Raw genomic sequence first — 17,575 nt, 5'->3', positions numbered from 1 at the left:
AAACTGGTATGGACTGCAAGGCTGAACTTTCATCCATACAAATATTTGATTTTTCCGTACTTTAAGTAATGGTACTGTGTCGTAAGTATGTGTACATGTGTATGTACATATCATAAATGTTTTTTTTTTGCTAAATTCGTTTATTTGTAGGTATGTATGTATATAGGGAGTACATATCGAGCCCTAACTGCCACAAAGATGTAAGTGACATTTTTTTTTCAAAAATTTCATTTTGATGCAGAAGTGTTCGTCGAGCATCTAAATGCATTTTTTGCATCAAAATTAAAATTTTGAAAAAAGGTCGCTTATATCTTTTTGGCGGTTAGAGTTCGATAAATACTCCGACCAACGCTGCACATTGATCCACAAACGAGACCTTCATAAATACATATCGTCGTTTAAAGTACAAAACCGCGTAACTGACATTTGCTGCCAAAAATTGGATTTGCTCACACAAGCTCTTGGCTCAATCCTTATCCATTCATCATGAAATATACTAGCCAGAAATGCTTTATAAAAATGAGAACCATTTTGAAATATGAGTGTTTTTACTTTCTAGGAAATAATTTATCCAACCTCACATACGCGGCTTTGCATTTTGTTGATACGCGGTTTTGCATTTTGTTGATACGCGGTTTTGTACTTTAAACGACGATATTTACTCGTATTTATGATATATGTAATTGTTTTAACAGCCTATCCAGCCCTATAATTTTATATACATACTATGTATATTTTGGATAAACAAATTTTGCAAGCATTTAAATATTTAAAAAAATTGTAAGCATATGTAATTGCTACATATACTACATACGTACATATATTGATATATGTACATGCGTATATATTGCATAAAATGTTTCTATCTGTGTAAATATTTCATAAAATATTTATGTTTTAAACTACTATTTAACATTATTAATTATATATAGGTAGCTCAAAATCATCTCATTCACGCATTCAGCATTCATTTTCTTTGCGTCGCACTGCTCTTACACACCGGCTCCCGCGTTGGCTGCACTACACATTCTCGCACAATAAATTCATTTCGCTGCTATTTGGTGGAGAAGGAAGGAGTCAATACTTTCTATTTGCAACTCCCTTTCCCGTCGAACCGCTCAAGCATTCTTTTTGCTGTTCTGTTTGTTCAGCATCGCTTGCAATTTGTGCAATTGACTTAGTAGATTTGCATTCGTATGCTCCAATGCGTCACAACGTTTGCGTTGCTCATTATTCTCATTGACGAGTATTTCGACGCGACGCTCTAGTTGATCCATGTACTCCTTCTTTTTGCGCCGACTCTCTTGTGCGGAAATCTGAAGGCGAAAGAATTTTTTCATTGAATTAGTTGTGAATTTTTATGTAGGTATATGGAAAACAAATATCTTTTCCAATCTGTGTTTTTAATGACTATTCTCTAACGTGTATCCAAAAAGTGTTTAGCTCAGACGAAATTAAGACGGCTGTGACTAACCCTACGTCGCCACCTTCTATAGATTCTGTTAAAAAAGCTGTGTTAAGACAGAAATGTCAGGTGGAGACCGCAAATTTCCACTGTTAAACCATATCTGCCTTGCCGAATTTCTTACCATCGCTTACTTAACATCAGCTGTCATTTCTTAGTTTGACAACTCAGTTTTCATTTTACCGCGCCATTTACATTGGGTACAGATCGATCGGATGGGCTTGATGCCGTTTTGAAAGTGATATGCTAAGACAGCAAGTTGCCCACATGCGAGAACGGGAAATTTAACAGATGTCAAGACACATTTAGCAGACGGTGGAGACGTGGGGTAAGCTTTGAATGCTCGAAAATATTAAAGTGATGTTATTACTTCTATGAACTGTATGAAATATGTAATAGTATGCTACACAGTTCGACAAAGTTTTGAGCCTGAATTCCTCAAATAAACACATTTTTTCATATATGAAAAAAGTGCAAAAATGTGTCAGAAAAAAATACATATATATTAAAATTCAATGCAATCTTTAGCCACTTGAATCTTGCACTCACGACTTTAAAATTGTATGGGCTATAAAGCGGCATACCAAAAAATTTTGTAAATATTCAGATTAAAAAGTTCGAAATTTTGATAAAAACTTGTTGAAATTTCCTAAAGTTTGAATCTTTGATTTATATGGTTTTGGCTAAAGTTGGACAATATTTTTATAGAAAAATAACAGAAAAAAGTTACCTTGAAAAACATTGTGAATATTTAAAAAAATCGACGCGTGAGCCACTATATGTGCATTAGACTGTGTCAAATAAATCGAACGTTTTGTTTCTTTTCCTCTTTCAAAGGCTCCGAGAGATTTAACTTTAATAGGCATTTGGTAAATTGTGAAATTGGTGAATGACACAAATAACACTGGTTTACAGCAAAAATGTTCAATGTATGCCACCACGGGCGGCGAAACGCCCTGTGCCCGGGTGGGTAGCTCTGCAGGTGGCAAGAGTATAGAGGTAAAGAAAATAGGTTGCCGATGTAATTGAGAAGGTAACCAGATTTCGTTAGAAAAACTTGTTGTTTTTGGAAGTTTGCCAACATTTTAAAATCATATAAAATCGAGAGTAAAACAAAAGGAATTGTTCAAAGTTGTTGTTGTTTAAGATTGAAAATGGGAATGTGAGTGTGAGTTTGTGTGTAAAATTTTAAAATTAAATTGCTTGCAAACGTCAAGAATTTAAAAAATTCCTCTCAGCGGTTCTACCTTCCTATTTTTTTATCATGGTCTCTTATGCTTTGTTGTTTGTGTTTGGTTTTGCTGTCACGTAAAATCACAATAAAAACAACTACATTTATATAAACTTATTTTGTATGTACATATTATGGACCCATGATAGAAAAATCATGTTATAGACCATAAGCGATGGTAATATCTGATGTGCGCTGCCACGTAATGTACCATTTTCATCAATTTTGGCTTAAGAATAAAATATGCAAATGCTTGTTTTGAACCGTTTAGAAATTCGCTGCAAAATGTATCCTGCCACATCATGGTACAATAATTACAGGTATTGTCTTCTCAGAGAGCGCATATTCCAATCTGCCTTATTTGAAAAATATCATTGTTGCCCACACTAAAACGTTTACTGCTAGGGAAAAGAGATATTTCCATACCCCATATACCATATATGTACACGTATGTAAATATTTTTTTAAACAAACTATCTTGCAGAGAACTTATTTAATTTGCAAAAGCCGGTAAAAACATTTGCTTGTAAATAAATTCCAAGATTTGTATGACTTACTTTCACTTGATTTGTTTGTAACAGAAGAGGCTTTAGCACAACTGCAAGAATTTTACACAGAACCTATTCGTTTTTTAACTTTCCTCCAGTTAAAACTTGATTTTTTAAAAAAAAGCTGGAATGATTAATTAATTTGTCAGAAACTATCAGTCCTATCGGAAAGTGATGTATAGGCGGTTTATGGTTTTGTTAACTTTCATTTGTCGTATTCCATTTTCAGTTAGTTAAATTGGTTCATGAGATATAAGCTATTAAGTGGAACCACCTTTTGTTTTAAGCTGAATAACGGTAAATTGAAAATATCTCGAAAACGTATTCATACAATAAAAAATTAACTCGATTTTTGGAATCAGCGGGCGATTCTACATACAAATTCGACAGTGGCGTCTGGAGAACAAAAACCAAATTATAATTTGTGATCCAGTGTAATGCGTGGTCAGGGCGTATGAGTAATTTTTTAGACAACAAATGTTCCAATCAAGGTACATTGAACAGGTAGTATCAGTAGAGCAGCTGATTTGATTTATTTTCAAATTATTTGGTCTCGAAAATGTCAAATATTTTTAATTTTTTCTCACAAAAATTCTGAATTGTTAAAATCCATTTGCATGTGAAACCTTTTTCCATACAAAACAAGCGATTGAATAGCAGCTTTTGGAACGATCGCCCAACTCAGCAGCACAACCGCTGATTACTGGGCCTTGCAAAGGATGGATCAATGCTTCGAGAAGCAAACAAATTTACTAGGAAAGAAAGTTGCATCAATTTTTATTTTTTCCAATTTCAATTTTTTATTTTTTATAATTTTTTGTATTTCACATGGCACGCTTTGATTTAGAAGAAAAAATTCAGAACAGTTTTTGACACTTTCGATACCAGAAGCAACAACAAAATACACGCAAATGTTGTTTTTGCTCTACTGATACTACCTGTTTAATGTGCCTTGGTTCCAATAGATTTTGAAAACGTACTATGAATTAAAAAAAAAAGGTTGTTTCAGTCGGAAAAAATCCACCGTTACAGTCTATTCTGCTCGTTAGCAGCAAATTTTATTGCCAGAACTCCTACCACTGCTAATAACCGCGATTCAAGGCAGCTACTAAGCAATACATTTATGTTAGAATGGGTGGAATTACATATTTTAATTACATATTTCAAGCAGGTGACAACCTCTTCAAAATATTTTCAAACTACTACTTTCTGAAATCCTTTCGTTTGGCACCCATATGGTGATACATATTTCTTTTACATACATAATATGATTTTTTAAATAGGTGGCAACTCTCCTTTAGTTCAGCTAGGAAACAAAGCTTTTCAAAACCATTTCGATTGATACCCTGTTTGTAAAAATTTATTTATTTTTTTAAATAATTTGAATATAATTTTTTAAAAGGTGGCAACTCTTTTCAAAAAAGTTAAACCCCATTGCACATCTGCAGTCGAAATCTTTTAGTTTGACGCCTTATTTTGGGAAAATCGATCGAACGGTGCGGATTTGGTGGCATTGATTATTAAATAATATGAATTAAAATTTTCAACAGGTTTTTCTTTTCGAAAAACTAAAACCAGTTTGCAGATCTACAGATCAAGCGCTTTAATTTGACATCTCATATTTGAAAATCTAGTTAAAGGGTGCAAATCTTTTATCCTGGACAAAAAATCGCTTCGCGTATTATATGGGGTCTGACGGAAGCACGTGATTTTTTTTTTTTAAATCAACTAATTGAAGGACTACTTTAAAACAAATGCAATGAGTAAATGTTTCGAATTTCGATACTTGTTTACTCAAAGAAACAATTTGTGTCTTGGAGGTATGAAAAAGCATATTTTAAATTTTTAATTTCGGGTTTTCTTAATTATGAAAAAGCATCTGTGAAGTGCAGAACGAAAGCGAATTCAAACGACTGACCTTAAAGTTGTTTAATCCAAATGCATTTTAAATTAGTTGAAAATACATGCAGGAAAAGGTAATTGACCGCTTCCTAGGACATAGCCATGCCAAATAAATGAGTTCGTTGCAGGTAAAATAGTGAGAATTTCAATTGGTTATCATTGAAAATAAAGTAGTTTATAAATTGCTTTTAAATTAATTAAGTTTCCTGCAGGGTGTATATAGATTGTTACCAAGGTACTTAGAATTGCGGTTACAAGAAGTGATGTTATTTTTTGGTAACAAAATTTTCCGGTGTAAAAATGTTCGGTAACAAGCAGAATTGGCCTGCTAGAGTAAATATGCATAACTGAGCCATAAGACTTCGATCAAAAGCGGTTAAAGTAAATATGTGTGGAATGCGATTGGAAAGATTTATAGAAAAATACCAGTGTTGCCATTTTAGCCGTTTTCCGGCTAGATTTAGCCGGTTGCGATAGCAAACAGCCGGAGAAATTTCGATTTAGCCGGCAGCCGATTTGTTAGTCGTTTTGCCAAAAAAAATTAGCCGTTTTTAGCCGATTTTGCTATTTGCCTTGTTTTCTTAAATTTCAAATATGTATATATTTTTCCATTTTTGACTAAGCGACCCAAAATCTGTTATAAATGGCTACTAGCCTTATCGCGGAGAAAATTTTCATGTCAGGCAGGATTGTATGAAATTGGGCCGATTTCGCTTATTTTTATTTTAAACGAAGAAGGGATTTTCTTCATAAAATGTTTGTTATAAATGTCTTAATTCTAAGTGTGAAGTTTTATTCGCAAACTTAGAAAATAAGAAATTGTTTCACTGTTAAGACTCTTAAGATGCGTTTGTGTTTGGATATAGTGCCAACAAACAGAATTACATGTAGATATTGTCTTCCCAGATAGCGCATATTCAATTCTGCCTAAATTAAAAAACATAATTTTTGCGCACTGTAATGGAAAAATTGATATTTTCAAGCACTATGTACACATATGTATTTTTTTAAACAAACGTTTTTGCTGAGAACTTATTCAAATTCCAAAAACCGAATGCCAACTTGAATTAAAGGAACCAACACAGAAGTGAGTCATAATGAAAATAAAAGAGCACAAATTTTTATGTAAAGCAAAACTCGCTGGGAATCCTATGAGTCATCTTCCGGCCATATGACCGGTCATCTAAATGGGAGATCTGCAGTCTTTTAGCATCATATTTTACATCAGAATTGAAGGGATTTCTGAAAAATGACCAGTTCTTTTGTGTAACTGTGATTTTGCATCCCTTGTCAACATATGGCCTCGGTTGATGTTAACTTAAGGCCATTGTTTTACTGCCTTAGAATTGAAGGGAAATTTTTACAGCGTTTTTTAAGTGTATTGGTTTCTATTTGAGTGTATTGAGAATCAATCAGTCTGAAAAGGCCTTGTAGGGAAGACAATAGGTTTGTTCGTCGAAATTTCAGCGAAAATTATCACTCAAAATATCAGATAGTAATAGTAATAAATAGTAGTCCTTTCAAATCATTGGAATTAACTAAATTAATTAAGTAAACAAGTATTAACTTACATTTTTCATTTTAAAATCGCTCCAGTTTGTAAATTTTTAAATTTAACGAACTTGGTTATTCAAATTATCGTCGACAAAAAATCCAACCATGTGCCACAATCATATGTTTTTCCTAATTGCAAATTCTTGCTGGCAAAATTTTTTTCGGCTCGAATTTGTAACTTCTCTCCAAGAAATAGTCTTTTTACTCGTGATTTATTTAAATAAAACATGTGAAATTTAGTTGAAACATTTTAGCCGTTTTTAGCCGGTTTTCTTTGCCAATTTAGCCGGTTCATCCAAAAAGTTCTGGCAACACTGAAAAATACCTTAAACTATTTTGATTTCTCGTCGAATTTAAAATCCAAACGAACTTTCGTATATGTACTCTGTTTAGCTCCGCTCGGTTTCCCTAAAACCTGTTTATTTTTGTAGTGATGATCTACTTGCTGTGTAAACCCGGTTTCGTCAATTCTATGTGAACTAAAATGATAAGGATACATCCTTAAGCATATATGTACATCCTTATTTAGGCATTTACGGATTATATATTAAAGGAATTTTTTGATAGGATAAATGTGCCCGGAGATCTCGATTTTCGGACAGAGGAGCAACCGTTATCATACAACTCTCTTGATATCTATCCTAAATTTCTTATATTCAGTCTAATATGTACATATGTATTGCCTGCCAGGGACTGCCAGTCTTTGTTGCTATTGCCCAGCATTTTATTTAGTCTCCTAGAAGAGGTACTCCTAAGGTACATGGTGAGAGCGAATAATAGTGCAAGTGTATCCTAATAGCGATATATGTGACACGTAAAGTTAAAAGGGACCTACGCTCAGAAAAAAAGATTTCGAGAAAAACGACTTTGAAGTTTACCAAGTTGATTTTGATGCTTCTGAAAGTTTTAATGGATTGAAACTCGTTACTCGGGGGTTTTCGGGGTCGGTGATTACGAATCCGATGTTAGTTTTCCAAAATTCAAAGTGGCGGATCCAATATAGTGGATGACTTTTTTAAAAATTGATCGGAATCGCTTGAAACTCGTTACTCGGGGGTTTCTGGTGTCGCAGATTACGAATCCGATGCTTGTTTTTTAAAATTCAAAATGGCGGATCCAACATGGCGGAAAAAATTTTAAATTAATTTAAATTTCAAGAGACACTGCCTTTTTGGCAATGAAAACAACCAGCGGAAATAATCATAGTCGGTTGGAAAACATTTTTGGTATTATGAATGAACAAAAAAAGTGTATAATCCCTATCCCTTAGGGAGCTTACCTTATTTTTGATTTTTCTTCGGATTTTCTTGAGTGACTTTTCCTCAGCCTTGGTAAGTGGTAGCTTTTGCGGGATTGGATATCCTTCTGCTTGCAATGTGCGTTTCTCTTCTTCGGTTAGAATCAGCACGCCTGTGGAGCCTTTCTGTTCATTCCATAAAACAAAAACGGAATTGCTATAATTAGTATTGATTTCAAGATATAAATAATCAATATTTTCTCTACCGGCTGAGTGCTAATAAGCGGGGTGTGTATAGGCTGACGTGTGGAACCAGTAGTCCCACCTGCCGCATGTCGGCCGGCGACGTGCAGGGATGATGTCGATGACGATGCAGATGATGGCGATGAAGAGCTGCTGCTACTGGCACTACGGGGCACGTTTGCGGAATGTAGAGCAACGGGCGAAATGACTGCAGGGTTAGCCACAGATATAGAAACTGAAGTGTTGGGCGAAAGTGGCGATAGTATATGTTCCGGTGTTAAATTACCTTCAGAATCACCATCACTTGATGAGCAGGAGGGTGGCGTCAGCGGCAGACCATATTGACCGTTATGCTTCGCGGGAACATTAACACTACTATAGCCATTCTCGGACTTTATATTAAATTTAGGCATTAAAATATTTTGACCTTTGGTGGCGGCGCTGGCGTTCAGGGCGAGCTGTTGCGCTTTGAGTAGGCTCTGTGAGGCGGGAGTTAGCTGCAGGCAACCGTTCTAGGGTTAATGCGGAGTTGGAAAATTTATTAATATTAAGCGTATTTAATCGAAGAACATTGATTGAGTACTGACCTTATGTTCAAAGACGAGATCGGAGTTAGAGCGCGCGGCCAAATGAGAGATTTTCGCCATTGTCATACATTCTGGCGAGTTTGGGCTGGGCGGGCAACTGGAATCTGGCGACATGGGCTCATCCTTTATGGCTGACTCATCGATCTCAATGTCTGAACAGATGTCGGGCGAGGAGCTGCCTTCGCGTACAGATGACGGCGTATGACAACTGCTCTGTTCAAAAACTGTGCTGACCGACGTTTGAGGTAGGTACTGTTGGAGGTTTGCCGGTGTGGCGACGGCGGGTTTACCCAGTGTAATGGTAGTTGTGTTGCTGCCGCTGAAAGTGGAGCTGCTGCTGTTGCTGGATGTGCCACTCGACGTTTCGGCGGTACGCAGGTTGAATGTCATCGGTGCGGTGGTGTTGATTTTACTAAGGCTGGCATAGATGCCAGCGTTTGTGTAGCGTATGGGTAGCGCTGCAGCAGTTTGGCGGGTATTTGTGCTCGCTGTAAGGTTGTTGCTACCGGTTGCTGTGCTGGTGGCGACGTTAAGTGTGCCAAATGATGCAGGTGTTGATGCGGAGGCGGCGACTGTGGCAGTTGTGAGCAATGTATTTGCTCCCTTACTATTGCTTGTAGCGTGGTTGCTGGTTTCCACGGTGGACAATTCCATCGGTGTGACATCGCACTCCACAGATATGGCTAGACATTTGGGATCGACGCCGCTGGAAATGTCTACGTCATGCCGTAATCGTGCTGTGTTGCTGGTTGCGGTTTTTAGCGAAATTGCAGGATAGCATTCGTCTTCCATGTCTGCGTGAAGATGAAAAAGGAAAGTAAAAGAAGGAGGTGAGTTATTATTGAATCATAGCGGGTATGATGACTCAGTTTAATTACAAAGAGTATTTACTTTTGCCATAAAGGCAATGGACTTCGGCAGCTTGCTGATATTTTTTCTACAAAATACATAAAGTAATATTCAATATATACGAGGTCAAGCATTGAACTCCCTGTGGAAATTTTTGGACAGAAAATCATATTTGTATACTTTTGACAAAATAATTTCAGCATTTAAGAAGTAAAGGAACTCGTTAAATTGACTATTGACACTGGGTGATTGACTTATAATTTTTTGTTGCTAATTAAAAAAATGCCTCTCCATAGGCGAAATAAGAAAAAATTGGAATATGCAATTTATAGCTCTATTCGTTGAGTAAGAATCATTTTCAAGCCCATAAAGTACGTACATACATATGTATATTAAAAAAGTATAACAACAAAGATATTAGGGTGATCCAAAATAACTAACCTACCGAATCTATGGTCTTAAAATCACCTATTTACTGAGATGTATTTATTTATTGAATCTTTCTTTCGAAACTAACAATAAGTTTTCAAATCTTGCAAACTACCATTAAATTTAAAATTTCTGCGGCAATGCTTAGAAATTTTGTATTTTTTTTACATATGTATACATATATGGCAGTTGTTGTGGCTGTCGGAATGGACAAGATTCCGAGCAGCAGGATCGCTGGCTAACGTGCTGGGCAGGCGGTCTGAAAGGATGAGTTCCAGAGCCGCACTGCCTTCGCTTCTCTGTATTTAAGTAATTACAAACCAGTAGGCTGTGTTCAGTCGGAAAAGACAAGTTCCCGAGCCGCTCTGACACTGGCGTTGAGTAGTCGGTCTGAAAGGACGAGTTCCAGAGCCGCAATTGATATATTGCGGATATCGAAATTTATTATATTGCGAATCATTTGATAATATCGGAAAAATCCTTTATTTTTAGTCTTCTTGCATATCCCGGGCTAAGAACATCTCTCGTTAGTCGATTTGGATGGTTCATTAACCGTGCTGAGTAACTGGTGCTTAGCCCTCTTATGTCCTTATGGACCGTATTTACATTAAGATCTTTGTGGATATTCGTATTTCTTTGAAGCCTGTTCTAAATTGAATTACACGCTGCGCCCCAAAGTCCGATTCCATATGCCCAACATGGTTTAATCATCATATTAAAAATCAACAACTTGTTATCTAGGCTTAATTTAGATTTGTGTCCTATAACCCATTGAAGGCTTGCTTGTTATAGTTTCGCTTGAGAAATTTTGTTTTCTAGGTAAGTCTTATATCTAGTGTCATCCCAAGGTACTTGACACTATATTTTGTGGTATAGCCTTTCTGTTTATTTTTAGTGGTGGACAAGTTTCTTTCTTCAAAGTAAATGTTGTCTGAACACACTGAACCTAGCCATAGCTCTAACTTTTCAAATATTCAAAACTTTTCAAATATTTCAAATATTCAAGATGAAGATGAAGAAACAGGGATTACATATTATTTCATTATCTGCAATACCTTTAAACACGCAAAAGTCTGTATAAAATAATCTTCTGACTTGATCGCATGCTTCGGTTATTATTTGGCCTTTCAAGTCCTCGACAACTATATTGGTAGCTTGGATAGCTTCCGTGCAGTATGAGTTTATATTAAAGTGTTTAATATTGTTTTTTATTAATATAGCTGAGCCAGCATGTGCTTTAGAATTTGTAATTCGGTATCTGAAAATAGTTTTTTTTTTTGCTGAAATGGGTTTCGGATATTAGGAGAATATCTATATTATGAGACTTGAGTAGCGTTTTAACCTCGAGTACGTGTTTTGATAGGCCGTTAGCATTCCACAGGAGAATATTCATGAAATTGTATGGATACTGGACTTCGTCGTAAGGGTGACGAGAAGATTGATCATAGTTGTGATTTGTTGCATGACTTTGCTTGAGAAGCATTATCATTTCTCGCATTTCGCTTGAGGCATCAGAGGCGTATTCTTTTGACTGAGGGATTGAGTTACTTGGACTCGGATCTTGTGTGCTTTTCAAGTAAATTTCAGGGCGGTTGCGAGACTCGATTGGGTGAAAGTGGAGCTGATTTCGGCTGGCTGACACTTTTGGGATTGTTGTCCTCCATTCTTCTTAATGGTGGGTATTTAAGTTTCTGCCACGTCAGATTAAAGAAATCACATGATAGGGAGTAGCCCTGTCTGAAACCCCGACGGAGCTGGTGGTATTGCTAAACGTCATTTTACTTAGCCGTATTAGTATAATGGGACCTTCGTATAATAAAATTTGGCTTTTTGGTAACGTATGTATTGTCTAGCCTTGAAACTAATGGAAAATAAAGGCGTAGAATTATGTAAGTACTTCCATTGCAAACCAGCTGGCAAAACAAACTCAGCTTATATAAAAGTTAAAAACATGAAGTGTAATTAAATAATACGAGTAAACAGTAACAAAAGCTATTCAAACTAGCACCCAAAAATATGTTGCTGAGGACGTATGGAGAACACGTTTGGTGTATTCCATCGTCACGGAGCTAAACGGAATGTACCATAGTAGACTAAGTTTAATTTAAAAATTCTATCGTTTCCTTAATCCATGGTCATTCTGCAAAATCGCGTAATTGACATTGGCTGCCAAAAGTTGGATTTGCTCACACAAGCTCTTGGCTCAATCCTTATCCATTCGTCCTGAAATATACTGGCCAGAAATGCGATTGCTTTATAAAAAAGAGAACCTTTTTGAAATATGAGTGTTTTTACTCTAGAAAATAATTTATGCAACCTCCCATACGCGGTTTTGCATTTTGTTGATACGCGGTTTTGCATTTTGTTGATACGCGGTTTTGTACTTTAAACGACGATATATTAGTTGAAGTACGATAAATCTAAAAGTATGGCTCATAAGGATACCTTAATTTAAACAGAAAGAAAATAGTTTTCCTCCTCTAATTTATGCCGAACTGAATATTTGTATTACTGTTTTACATTTTGATTTGTTTACCCCGAACGAAGTCGGGTGCTCTGCTAGTCTAATATAAAAATCTCGTGTCACGGTGTTAGTGGTCGAACTCCTCCTAAACGGCTTGACCGATATCTATGAAATTTTTTGTGCATATATGGTAGGTATGAGAATCGGATGTAAAGTATATTTCATACCGCTATGTGCAGGAGGCGTGGCACCTCCCATACAAACCGAATTTTTCACACTGCATATCTCTGAAAGTGTTCATGGTAGAGTACTCGATCATTGTATGGAGATAAACGAAAACAATCGCATACTCATGGAGAAAATTTGTGGTTTTTGGAAAAGGGGACGTGGCAACTCACATACAAACTGAACTTTTCATACTGCATATCTCTGGAAGTGTTCATGGTAGAGTATTGAGATATATGAAATCAATGCCATACTCTTAGAGAAAATTGCGGCTATTTTATAAGGGGGCGTGGCGCCTTTCAAACGCACTGAAGATATTACGTACCTTTGTATGCATATATAGACTTTTGATAGGTTATTTAAGATGGCAACGGAAATATACCTTCTGACAACCACCAAACCGTAATATTAGAAGATAAATGCGTCACTAAAAATCTTGAACGTGAACTGTTGGTGAAAATGTTGGATCAAAATGTTTCAATACACAAAATTAATTTTGGGCGGGACGAAGTTCGCCGGGTCTGCTGGTTATTAAATAAAAATAAAAAATGCATAGGCAACTGGCTGAGTCAGTGGGATCGTCGGCTCGAAGCCTACTGAAAAAAGGAGGAAATGTGGTGATTTCCGAAATAGCTATCACTTCTACCATTTTTTCAAATTATTGTTGCTTTTCCACAATAAGTTTTTCATTAAAAACTTCCTCAAGCTCATTAAAAATTGTTGAATAAAAAAAAAACGAAATATAGCCAATACTGGTCAAGAAAAGGAGTTTCTATTATTGCCATCAGTGTAAATTACAAACACCGAAAATTATTGGCGAATAATCCCGGAATTCTCGGGACGTAAAAAAGGCCGGGATCCCGGAATCCCGGGATCAACATTCCTAGTATGTATGTACCTGAAAGCCTTTTTTCCAAAACGATGCGCTGGTTCCAAAACGCTGTGTGTACTATGTATTAAGTTTTATTTTCCTCCCGACTAGCAATGTTCTAAAAGAACTGATCGCCAAGCAAGAAATTTCCAGGTTTTTCTAATTTGACTGTATGTATTAATAATTATATTACAGAAACTATTTGCATATTTTGCTGTATCAGTTTTTAAGAAAACACAAAGTTCGGATGATAAGAAGACCCCGTGAGCTTGTGTGTATATGGTTTTGAAATAATTTTTAAATTTCCGTCAAAAGTAAACAGTAGTGTAAATAGTAGTAGTGTAGTATGTTTATACAGACACCTTTGGGTAGCTACATACATACATATGTATGTATGTACATTAGGGTGGTCCAAAAACGCACGTGGAAAAAGTAAAGTCGGAATTTTTATGTTCGCACCGCCTAGGATTGTTCTATACCGAAAAAATATACCCCTATTTTTTATTTTGAAATAAAAAAATATTTAGAGGTCGCTCAAAGTGCTCAAAGTTTTCCATGTATTTTATATGGGAAAAAACACTTTTCGTAGAAATGGTATAGAAGTCCTCAAAATCAATATCTTTCGCTAAACTTTGTATCTCTTCAGAAGATTCCGTTATTTATTTAACCATTTTTTCATAGTAACTATATTTTATAGGTCCGCCACAACTCCCAAAAAATGTCAGAAAATGCAATGGGGGGATAAATAAAAAATCTTTAGTATTAAAAAATGGTTAAATAAACAGTTGGGTATTGTTATTAGAAGTCTCTTGAATTCCTACGAAAGGTTGTTTTTTCCCCATACCCAATCCTAGGGGGTGAGAGAATTAAAATTCCAACTTTACTTATTTTGGACCACCCTAATGTGCATACATAGTATTTGTAGGCACATTTGTGTGCGATTTTATTTGTTCATTGAACGCTAGGAATAACAAAAATTGTTTGCAAGCAACTCCAAGTTTGAATTATTGAAAATTTAAAAATTTTAAAACAATATAATTCAGATATAGTAATTTACCTAGTAGTAAACAGTGTGCTGGAAATAAATGTTGTAAAGCTCACGAGCAGCAGTCTCTACCTAAATTACCATTTTTTTAATGCACCTGTTTATACATATTTCTATACATATGTAAGTACATATTACGTATGTCGAACATTGAAAGCGTCTAAAATTTGAATTTACATACTTCTGCAATTGTATTTTCATACAAATTATTATTTAGACAATTGCTTTTTGTCTACATTATTTCGTGTTTATTATTTTGCAATCGTTTTCCTCTTTGAATGACAGAATATTGATACAGATATTATTTCAAATACCTTAAATACATACACAGATACCAGGGATGTAGCGAATATTTGATCACGCATTCGATATGCCAATGATTCGCATCATTTTACACATTCGCATTCGCATAAAATGATACGAATGTTTTGCGAATGCGAATGTGTACATTGGCAGAGAGTCCACTTTAATATTGTTGAAATGGCTCTAAGTCTGTCTAACCAAGGTGCGGACAATAACCGGCTTCTAGCTTCAGGCATTAAACGGTTAAGTAGTATATCAAGCAACATTGAAAAATATGACATTCGAAACATCCCTAATATATACATATGTACGTACAGTAAGAGTTTTTATGAAAATAAAAAGTAATATTTTTTCGGGATCCCCCAGATAAATTACAAGCCAATAGAAATTCTTCAGAGGCTGCGACTTGATCCTAAATTCGAAAAGAAATCCGAAAGCTCGCGAGTCCTGTGGCTAACACTCGTAAGCTCAACAACCAGTGATTAGCGTCTGTTGAAATTGCTGGTAATGGACATAGTTAGTGATCCCGGATTTCGACATTGCAACACTAACAGCATTGAAATGGGCCAAAGCGTAAAAGCAAAAGCTCAGAAGATTGTGGGTGTTATAGAAGAAAAAATGGTTTCAACCATTGAAAAAGTAAGTGTTACAAATGAAGCAAGACACCTCAAGCCCACATACGTCACGTTTACACTCACCTCATTTGCTGAGAGCTTGATCTGCCTCGAGAGACATGCGTAACTCTGGCGCCACTAAAGCCTGAAAACTGTAGCAAGCTTAGCGCCTACTCATCGAGACTCGATCCCGACATACCTAACACATGTCCAGGTTGTGAAGGCAATCCACACAACGCCTCCTCAACACCTAAAATCAAGACAGCTTACACCCTCTCTGGTCTGACCCCATAAAAATAGCACGTTTCCTGGGTCTGCCGTTAGTGGACATTGACGACAACTATTGACAGACTAGATGATTTAGGCTGCGCGTAGTAGTGTGGCTACAACCACAAATTGAAATTAATAGTGCTTTGGTGGGGTGACCAGACGTCCTGATTTATCAGGACATGTCCTGATTTCAGAGTCAAACTAAAGTGTCCTGACTGATTTTTCATTTGTACTGGTTTTCACAAAGCTGACCTTTTATAAACTTTTTACTGCGTAAACATATCGTTAGGCGCTTTTTTGTACATCGTTCACATAATAACATCCCTGCAAAACTCGAATGACCGAAACTACAATACACGTACAAAATTTTTCCATTGTCACTAACACATAAATAGAGAACCAGTGTGTCAATGTACAAATTCAGGAGCGAGCCGAACATTTGAGGAGTTTATGGAGTGCTCTTAACCCTGGAAGGTCATGGTTCGTCGTTTCGACGACGCGAGTTTTTATTTTACCGTTATCGCTGTTTTCCTTTATTTGTATAGTGCTAATTTTTCGTACAGCGCTAGACGGTGTTGTGCTGTTGATGTGTGCGGTTACTTAGATTCATGCGAACTTTGTGTATGTTTTACGTTCATGTTTTCAAAGTAATTTTCTTAAGTTTTTTTTTTTATTTGTTTATATATTTTACATGTGCAGTTATAATACACGATGATTGCAACCAAAAGTTATACCGACGAAGAAAAAAAAAATGCGCAATTTGTCCCCCTTCTAAGCGACGCTTAAAAATCATCCTGTGCAAAATGCCAAAAATATCTCTGTGGAGAGCATAAAATAGAGCTTTGCGCCTCTTGCACAAAATGAGAACTGCCGTATCTGAAATTTTTTTCCTTTTTTAGTTCATAGTATTATTTTTAAGAAAAAAACACTTTAAATGAATTATATGTACTTTAAGTTATTTATTTTTTATATTTTCTAATTAATGTTTTGTACAAAAGGCCAAATGAATCAGAGCTGTGCAATCTTGAATTACAATCAAAAGACTAAAGAAAAACTACTTGATATTGTTTTATTTAAAAAAAATATATAACCAAAATAATGTGAAAATAATAATTTTTGTGCATTTTGATACACAGGTTAATTTAATAACGCCTTTTAGAAATGCCGTCGTCGAATCGACGAACGATGACCTTCCAGGGTTAAAAAATATAACTCCTCAGGGCGAGATAGTACTTTGATGGGTTTACGAGCTCTGTTTTTTTTTAACTTGCAGGTGTGTGGTATTTAATTTTTATTTTTGCCACTCCGAATTTAGTTTTGGAACTCACCCACGATGCAAATTTTCATCGTTGGATCTTATCTTCACATTTTTTGATGGGCTTTGGGAATATGTTAGAAAGGGCAGCAGGGGGTCCACCGAAACCAGTAAAGTTTTGAAAGGGGTCTACATCAAGGGGTCTAAAATCAAGTTTGGGAATCTATTTAGAACGTATACTAACTGAATGAAAAGGAATAAAATTTTGCCGATAGGTGACGCACGGGTATATTTTTTTTTTTGGTAAATCAGTTTTTATGGTCCAATTTCGTCATATTTAGAAAGCTTGCTTTAAAAATATTTGTTTTTAGTATAAATTGAATTCCTATAAAAATAAAAATCAATGAAAAATAAAACACTTAAAATAATGATTATTTAAGATCTAAAAAATAATACTCGAAAAATTCGTTTTTTTTTTAATCA

General features: G+C 35.7%; 1 protein-coding gene across 1 annotated transcript in view; it reads right to left on the bottom strand.

Moving 5' to 3' along the window:
* Positions 1-601: 601 nt before the first annotated feature.
* LOC118739168 (cyclic AMP response element-binding protein A) overlaps positions 602-17,575 on the bottom strand; it is a 149,376-nt gene continuing 132,402 nt past the window's right edge. Inside the window, exons 3-6 of the mRNA XM_036470353.1 lie at positions 8,768-9,561; positions 8,204-8,692; positions 7,980-8,123; positions 602-1,316 (exon numbers count right to left, since the gene is read on the bottom strand). Coding sequence (XP_036326246.1) covers positions 1,119-1,316; positions 7,980-8,123; positions 8,204-8,692; positions 8,768-9,561 — 1,625 coding nt within the window. The 3' untranslated portion in view covers positions 602-1,118. The remainder of the gene's footprint in view (positions 1,317-7,979; positions 8,124-8,203; positions 8,693-8,767; positions 9,562-17,575) is intronic.

This window comes from Rhagoletis pomonella, unplaced genomic scaffold (assembly GCF_013731165.1).
Source record: "Rhagoletis pomonella isolate Grant_MI unplaced genomic scaffold, Rhpom_1.0 Rhpom_scaffold_00005, whole genome shotgun sequence".
NCBI lineage: Eukaryota > Metazoa > Arthropoda > Insecta > Diptera > Tephritidae > Rhagoletis > Rhagoletis pomonella.
Note: the sequence above shows the minus strand (reverse complement) of the source record. Positions and strands in the feature narration are given on the sequence as shown.